At 45.8% G+C, this 8,835-nt stretch overlaps 1 protein-coding gene across 1 annotated transcript; it reads left to right on the top strand.

The window, feature by feature from the left end:
• The first annotated feature begins 4,574 nt into the window (after nt 1-4,574).
• On the top strand, nt 4,575-8,480 carry LOC142814030 (uncharacterized). Its single transcript, XM_075891975.1, has 2 exons — nt 4,575-5,727; nt 6,880-8,480. The coding sequence occupies exons 1-2, from the start codon at nt 4,658-4,660 to the stop codon at nt 7,787-7,789; spliced, it is 1,980 nt and encodes a 659-aa protein (XP_075748090.1). The 5' UTR covers nt 4,575-4,657; the 3' UTR covers nt 7,790-8,480.
• The last annotated feature ends 355 nt before the right edge of the window (nt 8,481-8,835 follow it).

The following is an 8,835-nucleotide window of genomic DNA, read 5'->3' as shown; positions in this document are numbered from 1 at the left end:
AGTCCAGGATCAGACGATGAATCTGGCGGAGTCTCGGAAGGTAAAAAGTGAGGAAGCGCTGTTCCCTCCCAGTGACCGGGAAGACGGCATCGTGAGGTCATCTATAGTTCACTCTAGCCAGTCTGAGCTTAGCCACGCGCGGGATTCACAGCTTCCAGGCAAAAGTTCGGGCACAGGAACAACAAGGCCGCGGTACCCAGAGGTATTTTCCAGCTACAGCTCAGAGTCCCTGCGCAAGTTGGCAAGCTCGCGGGAACGTAGAGGCGCCCTGGCACCCACCCACGACCAGCTGCAGAACCTCTACAAGACACTCATGATGGCCCAGCATCCACCCCGGAGGGAGAGGCTCAGCAGGGAGGCCTTCAGCAAGAAGTTCTTCATTCCCAAAGGCACGAAGATTGATTTCCCTCCTCCTGGTCTTCCGGGACATCCAGCTGGCTCCTCATCGAGCATGGCTAGAATGAAGGCAAGTGGTGTGGGAGTGCAAATGACCCTTGTTATCTTTCATAAGGCCCTAAATATTAACAGCACAATAATAAAATAAATACCATCCCTTTCAAGTTGTATTGAAGCGCTGAGTCCCAGTAACATGTAGACAATCAATTGAACTTTTTAAATATTTTACAGTGAATGCACTGAAAAGGAGCGTAAACCACATAAAAAAGGGACAAGCTGACACTGAGTGAAAGAAACATAAGCTAGATGTCTGTTACCTTTTAGCTGTTTTTCTTAAGTTCATATGAACAATGTACCGTAAACCACTGTTCAACGCTTTGTTCAGTGTTCGCGATTGAGCTTCTGACGACCATGTAAGTTGAGTACAACGAAACTTTTGCCCTCCACGTGTAAGGTGCGCCTAGTTTACTGTAGGTACTTTTATAGATACTGTGACATACACGTATACTTAATTAACTTGAAGAGTGGTGGTTGATTGAGACACGCACAAGAGTTGCTTTGTTGTGTCTCAAGTTTACAGCACCCCCGTATATCCCCAATTTCTTCTCAGTTATGCTAGGTTATTCTTTACGAAATTATGGTACCGTCCGCCGTAGCCAAGACGCATGTAAACGGGCAAGTGGGCTGTGTTGATAAAACCGATGTTACTTTAAAAAAAAACATGCTTAATTCGCTTCAGTTTCCCTTTTTATTTTTAGGACAACGTCAACTTACAATCCACAAGAAAATATTAGTTTTTTCAGAAAAGCAGACCAGTATCATTGGAATGATGTCTTCCCTTTGGGGGCCGGTGAACCTGCGCCGCAATACTTGCTCGCGAATCAACGCAACGTGCGTATAACCCCAAGAAATGATGCCTCTTCTACGTCTAATCATTGATGATAAATTTCTGCTTGGGACATCTAGCTATGTGTTCCACATAGAGGCACAGTCAGCTCCCTACACAGAAGTCGTGTCGCAAGTTGTCATGCTATGAGAATACATAATTATATTCATAAGCACAGCAGCAAGGAAAAGGCATATGCCAAAGCAAGCTAAACAGGCGAAGTTTAAGATTACCGACTGACTGTGAGTTGCATTTCAGGCTTCGACAAAAGCAGGATCATAAAAACACCAAAATAAATGAAATACCTCGTTGAGACGTATTTAGACGCTTGGTTACACACGCCCGTCCGCCTCGCCGCCTCGTTGCAAAGTGAAGCTTGTGATGAAGTTGCAAGCAAGTGTGAGATTGCATTCGTCATCATCATTACTTCTGACGTGGTCCAGTATACACATCGTTTCGCATGCAACTTGAAGTTTAAAATTGATTAGAAAACTCGGTGAGCTCAAGTGAATTTTTTTAATGACTTGGGCATTAGACAATGCTAGGAGAATTTATTACTCTTTAGGGAAAAACAGTTGGCTTATGCGGTGTGCAACTGTGTAAAAACTTGTTTTACGAAGACTTGGCATTGTCGAAAAAATTGTGCAATGTTAATCGTTAGAGTACAATTTACAGCATTAGGTGACAGTATCAAGGGCTGTTCAGTTTTCGCTCTCATTTCGGCGTGGTAGTCTAGTGAATAAGGTACTTGGTTGCTGACCCGCAGGTCGCGGGTTCGAATCCTGGCGGCAACGGCTGCACTTTTGATGGGGGCGAAAATGCTGTAGCCCCGTGTGCTCAGATTTCGGTGCACGTTAAAGAACCGCAGGTCGTCGAAATTTCCGGAGTTCTTCACTACGGCGTCTCTCATAATCATATGGTGGTTTTTGGGACGTTTAACCGCACATATAAACTATCAATCAGTTTTCGCTCTTAGAACAGGCTCTGGTGGGCTGATAATGTCTCAGCGTTCACTGCAGTCTGTTGCTTTGAACGCGCCAAGGGCTTTTTATGAGCACCAAAACAGCACGGTCTTTTCGAAATCTCTAGTGTACGAACGTTAGCTGTGTTTTATGATCAGACGTAGTCTCAGCAAGATGCTGTGGTCTTGCGTGTGTCCTCTTCAACTTCATTTCATTTCACCTTATTTTAAACTCCAACATGAAAGATCAAAAAACTGTTCGGACCCATAGCCAAAGGCTAGAATAGGGTCCAATGATGCGATACAAAATGGCACAGTATCCAAATGGTAGCACAACGCAACAATAGCACATGTAGCAAAACAATAGAACAAGGCATTGAACTAGGATACAAGATGCTAAACATTGCGGATATAGTAAAGAAGGTTAGGCATTGTACAGACATATATATTCAGATTCTCTAACTTGGGTAATATAACGGAAACATGTAATATTTATACACAAACAAAAGAAAGGCAATGAGTAATAACAACTACGCAGTAAACTTTCACTGGACGTAGTGATACTTATATGCAAGAATTGAACGGTATTGTTACCATTCAGGGGGTTACGGAGACACTTTAAGGATTGCAAGAAAGTGTTTTTTTTATTTTCAGAGGAAAGTTAGCAGCCGATTTTATATCCTGGGGCAATCTATTCCAGATTTTGGTACCAATGAACTGCAGACGCCGCTCTCCATAGACGTTGTTCGTGGGAGGAAGGTTAAAATTACCGGCAGCAGTATTACTCGTAGTGCGGGATGAGGAGTAAAGAATGGACGAATGAACAGGATGGTTATACCTTATGATATTATTAATGGCAATGGCTGTTCTCTGTTGACGCAAACTGTCCATTGGTAAAATTTGTAGTTTACTAAACAGGGGTGTGCTGGGATGATCGTGGCTTGAGTGCGTCATTATTCTTAGTGAGCGCTTCTGTGGTTTTTGTAAAGGCTCCAGGTTTGTAGTGTAAGTCCAACCCCATGAATCAATGCAGTACGACAGATAGATGACAGTGGATGAGAGAAAAGTACAAGATCCGTAATATTGCAAGGTCGAAATAATTTTTTACTTGCAACAATGCTTGACAGCCTGAAGATTACCTCGAGTACACTGATTTTATATTGGGTTGCCAGTGGAAATGCTTGTCGATAAGTACACCTAGGTATTTATATGAATTGATGCGTTCGAGTGCATAATTATTTATCTTAATTTGAATGCTGTCTAGATTTATTGGCATATGTTGGGAATAGATTGTCATGTACTTTGTTTTTTTTCTTGTTGGCGGTAAGTTTATCTTCTTTGAACAAATGTGATACATTTGCTATAGTTCAGCATTTGTTGTTGTTTCAATTTCTTGCATATTTTCCCCCTTAACAATTCAATCTGCATCATCCGCGTACAGTAGTAGCTCTGCGGAATCAATAACCAAATCAAAACTTCTTAAATGGCTCTTTCACTATTTTAAGCTCAAAGGCTACAAACTGCTATCTCGTTTTCAGCAGTCCAAAACAAACATTATTAAAAGAAATAAGTTGCTAGTTCAAGATAATTATGATAATTTAGAGGATTTAACGCACTAAGCCACAATATTATAAGAGACGCCGTAGTGGACGGCTCAGAAAAGCTGGACCTCCAGGAGTTGTTCAACGCGCACCTAAATATAAGCACTTGGGCTTCGAGCATTTTCGTTTCCGTCGAAAACGCGGCCGCCGCAGCCGGTATTCCATCCCTCAACCCGTTGGTCAGCTGTCGGACACCATGACCGCTAGACCACCGTGGCGGGTGACTTCGCGCTATAATAAAGAGAGTCAAGGCAGACAATGTGCTTGATTGAATGACAAAACAGGGAAGGAATTCACAACTGATATCTTTCATATCAAAACCAATCGACAGCTCTTTCCCTCATGACGTCCCGTGAACCGACTGCTGACGTCAAAAATGGCATCGAGAAGGCGAACAAACGACAGGAAGCAACCCCACCTTTGCTCGATTGTCAGTGACAGGTTAGGAGCCCTTAAATCAGCAGCTTAGTGAAATAGTTGACTAAATAGCTATGTCAGTATCGATCTATATTATGGGAATTGTGTGTCCGTTTAATTGTTAAATTGATGTACTCGAAAAGTAGAATTACGCGTTCGGTGAGAGCTTTCGGGGAACTATTTTTTACACAAAAACAAAACGGCGAACGCAGTGGACACTGCAATAGCCACTCGTATATAACTCACGTTCCTAGGAAACTCGCATACGACGTTATATGTTTTTTTCTCCAGGATAAGAACCCAGGCAGCGGTGAGTCATGCCTCAAAGAGGTCGCTTCGTCGAGGACGAAGCGAGCTATCGCGACTGCGTGCGTGGTCTTGGCCATAGTTGGGACTATGCTGGTGGCCTTCTACGCTTTCCACTCGACGCCTCCCGCTGGCTGGCCGAGGGCTCTGCTGTGCGTCACCGATGACTGCCGGCTGCACGCACTTTACCTCGACTACAACATAAACGACGCCTTCAGCCCATGCACGGACTTCAATGGCCACGTTTGCTCCCGCTGGATGCCGTCGCAGACGTACGCTGAATTGGGAGCCACGGCTCTCGGTGAGCTGACGATCAAGTGGATTGAAAACTTGCCGTCCCTTTTAAGACGTGTGGCCGAAGCGGACAAGACAGCCGAGAGGCCGCTTCTGATGTACGAATCGTGCGTTAAAGAACGCGATCACGCTAGCTTGCTCGACGCAGCCATGTTCGTGGCCTTTCTCAAAGAGCTGAACCTCAGCTGGCCCGAGAAGTCTCCGAGCCAGGTCAGCGCACTCGAAGTTCTCATAGACCTGGCCTTGAGGTGGCAGATGACCTTCTGGCTCAGCTTCCAGCTGAGGAAAGACGCGTCTCAAGGAGCCAGGCTTTACATTGAGACTGGTGATGCTGACGTCCTGTCGCTGTTCGCCATGAACCACCGCTACGTAATGCAACGGGGCAGCTATATAGATTACTGGATGAGCCACTACACGGCCCTTTACGGTAATGCCACATCCGTCCCGGCCATGTCACATATACGAGAAAGCGCTGTTCAGCAGACGTACATAATCAAGTTGCTCACGGACGTGCGGACGAAAAACGCGAAGTCAACTACGGTCCTTCCCATCGGGCAAGTTTCGAACCATAAAAGCAGAATAACGTCGTCTGAGTGGCTGCGACACCTTAAAAAGTATCCGTCCGGAGAAGCCTTCCAGTCCTACCCTGACCAAGTCTTTAGCGACGCCTCCCTGCTGGATGCTATTAACCTGCTTTTCAACACGTACGATGACAAGCAGCTAATTCACCACTTTTCCTGGCAGTTTGTCCAGATGTACTTCCTGGTGCTTGAAAGAACACCCTTAGAGATCGTACACTGGGGCAAGACCTACTCCGCGGCCTATGTGCCTGTGTACTGTGCCATGTACGTGGAAGAAGTCTACAGGTAGGAATCCTATATTGCCTATTTTGCCTTTTTTGTGACACCTGAGAATAGTTACTGCTCTGGGGACGAGATTTTCTTTATCAATCTTTTGTCTTCTCAACATAAGATCACAGTTTTCATCTAAGTGATAGCTGTATTAGCTCTGGCATTTGCAATCAACCAACCCAGCTACAGCTCTACTCCCGCCCCCCCCCCCTTTTAAAAGAACAGCTTAACTCGATGATTTATAACGAACAGAATATTATAGTCATTCCGTTATGATATATTCTAAACGATGAGATCACGCATATCCTAGGTAAGACTGGGTGTACCTCAAGTTTGGCTTCATATATCATGCACTAGTACGATATCGCCTTAGCGCATGAAATCTTTTCACGAGCAAAGATATTAATGTGGCGCACAGCTGTCTTGCATTCTTGTCGCCTCACGTCAAAAAGTTTTTGGCCGAGACAGCGTCCATTGTGGATCAGAAGTTTGCGTGATCATGAATTTTGATACATCTACTCGTCAGCAAGCTTAAGTTGATCACTCCTCAGCCTGTCCTGCAACGGCTTGATTTAGGCCAGCGCCGCATAGCTCCGCATTTAGGGGTTGAAGTGCTACCTATACATGCCGACCTACTATCGAAGTACACAGATGTATTATCTCGTCAACAGCTCCCAGCGCTTCGCATTTGGCATCAGTCAACTCAAGGCTAGGCCACGTGGCGGAGCGTGTGGATTAAGCTTTCTCACTTTACTGTGAAACAGAGAACGTGAATTTCCTATTGTATGGGGGCATACACTCTATGATTCAGAACTAACGCTGGCTTCTGAATAATTCAAAAAAGCAAATAATTAATGTGGTTTAGTTTTTACTGATCGCTGCCTATTGCTTTGTAGATTGATCGGCGATGCAATAAACATAATGAAGTTTGTTTACACCAGCCCACTTAATAAATAATGACAAGCGTAATCATCATAGCGTAGAGTGCCCGTGTCTATGCTTATGATTTTATAATTCACAACATTCATAATACGCACAGTTACTCTCCCTCGCCGGGTTTCTAGCGAAAACATCGCATACCATTCATACGATATTTGTTGGACGAACTAGTTCCCATCTCTATTTTCTAGAGCTGTAACGCTGAATATTCTACGGTGTTACGCACAGGCCTCTGCTTGCTGCTGTTTCGATCGAGCTGACCATATCTTCGAGCGATATCAGCCGCCTCAACTACGCCCTCGGAAGTCTCATGGACAAAGTCGTGTCCGCGCTCAACGCCTCGCAGCTCGATGCCGGAGCGAAACGGTTGGCGCTGTCGCGGTACCAGTCCATGCAGGTGCGCATATGGCCTCCGGGACGCTACTACGGTGAGGACGAAATCGAGAACGCCTACTACTGCTGTCCTAGAAAAAGCGGCTCGTTCACTCGCCACTGGATCGAGTGCCACCGCTGTCTGCAGCGCGTCGCGAACACACCTTTCCACCGCGAGTCGAGTGGGATGCACCGACTGCTGTCTTCGTCGCCCGTGACGTACGACCCGGTAGCGAACGAACTTTCCGTGGCCGTGAGTGCCCTGGGCCACCCTCTGTACTATCCGCACGGCACGCCAGCTATGTTCTATGGTGGCCTGGGCTTTCTCTTTGTGGCGGAGATGCTCAAGGCTCTGAGCCGAGCCCACGTCGCGGTCTTGGTCAGGGCGAGCGCAACAACTGATGTGCCGGTGGGTAACCGTAGCGATGGGCGCTGCTTCGCTGTGCGGGAGAACGACACGCGGGCTACCTACTTCGCGGCGCTCAATGTGGCCTACGCAGCATTTGCCGAGGACACTGCCAGCGACGTCCAGGATCGACGACGACCGATTAGCCGGAGGCGTAGCGAGGAGAGCGTGTTCTTCCTGACAGCGTGTCGCATGATGTGCCGGGTGGTCGGTTCGCAGCCTACTGGTTCGATCGACTGCAACTCGCTGTTCAGGAACTCCCCGCACTTTGCGAAGGCATTTTCCTGTCCACGGGAGTCGGCAATGAACCCTAGTAGGCGCTGTGTTTATTTCGGCGACAATGACGATCACACAAGCTGATGGTTTCATCGCGTCGCTTGTGTGTTGCAACCAGTAACTCTTCTCATTGTTCGAACGAACAAACAAGTCTGTATTTTATTTGTCACTTGCGATTTTTACCACACACTTAACGATGGTATAAATTTGTTAGGTTAGACGAAATGCGACCAACACGAACGGATCGAGTACTGAATGTTTTGGGTCTTGTGTGATGTTTTTAGATGGCACACCTAACGTTTGCTGCAACAGGTATTGGCCTGATGATGTTGAGCTTGCTTCTTGCCGTTAACAAGTATTGTCGTGTACTAGTTCATGCTATTTTTCCTTGATAATATTTTGTCTGAATTTTGTCTGGGTTTCCTTGTTCAGTTCAGTTCAGTTCAGTTTCATTTCCTTAAAGGCCCGCATTCAAGGAGTGTTACATAAGGAGTGGGATTACAAGAAAAAAAATCCAAGAGTGATGATTCAATTAACATGGCAGATGATCAGTGACGCATTCTTGAAAAGCAGATGATGAGGCGTTGTTGACAATGTCATAGGGTAGGCTGTTCCAGTCTGAAGCTGCTCTGAGGAATAATAAAGCAGAAAACGTGGTGGTATGCGATGGCGGGCGGGCAACTTGAAGTGGAATACTGGTGCGGAGGGAAATGCGTGATACGGCTGTGATATACGGTTCTTGATTGAGAGACGAATAAAAAAAACTTATGATGAAGGGTAAGACTGGCAATGCGACGACAATAAGAAAGAAGTGATAGACCGGATGCAGCTTTCAAGGTTGACATGCTGATGTAATATGAATATGAAGAGTGAATGAATCGAGTGGCCCTATGTTGAACGGCTTCCAATGCAGTGATTAGATATGTTTGATGCGGGCTCCAGATGACAGATGCATATTCTAGTTTGGTCTTATTAGTGATTTAAATGTGCGAGTAACTTAAAATGAGGTGGGGTGAGTCGGAGGTGGCGTTTTAGAAAACCGAGCGTTTTGTTCGATGCTGAAGTTATGTTAGTAATATGTGTGCGCCATGATAAATTAGAAGAAAGGGTGACTCCTAGATATTTATAGC

Source organism: Rhipicephalus microplus, chromosome 4 (assembly GCF_043290135.1).
Source record: "Rhipicephalus microplus isolate Deutch F79 chromosome 4, USDA_Rmic, whole genome shotgun sequence".
NCBI lineage: Eukaryota > Metazoa > Arthropoda > Arachnida > Ixodida > Ixodidae > Rhipicephalus > Rhipicephalus microplus.
This window is presented reverse-complemented; position numbering and strand designations above follow the sequence as displayed.

Excerpts from the sequence above, each read along its gene's own strand:
- LOC142814030 (XM_075891975.1), top strand. The coding sequence starts at position 4,658 with ATGCTGGTGGCCTTCTACGCTTTCCACTCGACGCCTCCCGCTGGCTGG. Across the intron at positions 5,728-6,879 it reads TACGTGGAAGAAGTCTACAG|GCCTCTGCTTGCTGCTGTTT; the intron begins GTAGGAATCCTA and ends TGTTACGCACAG.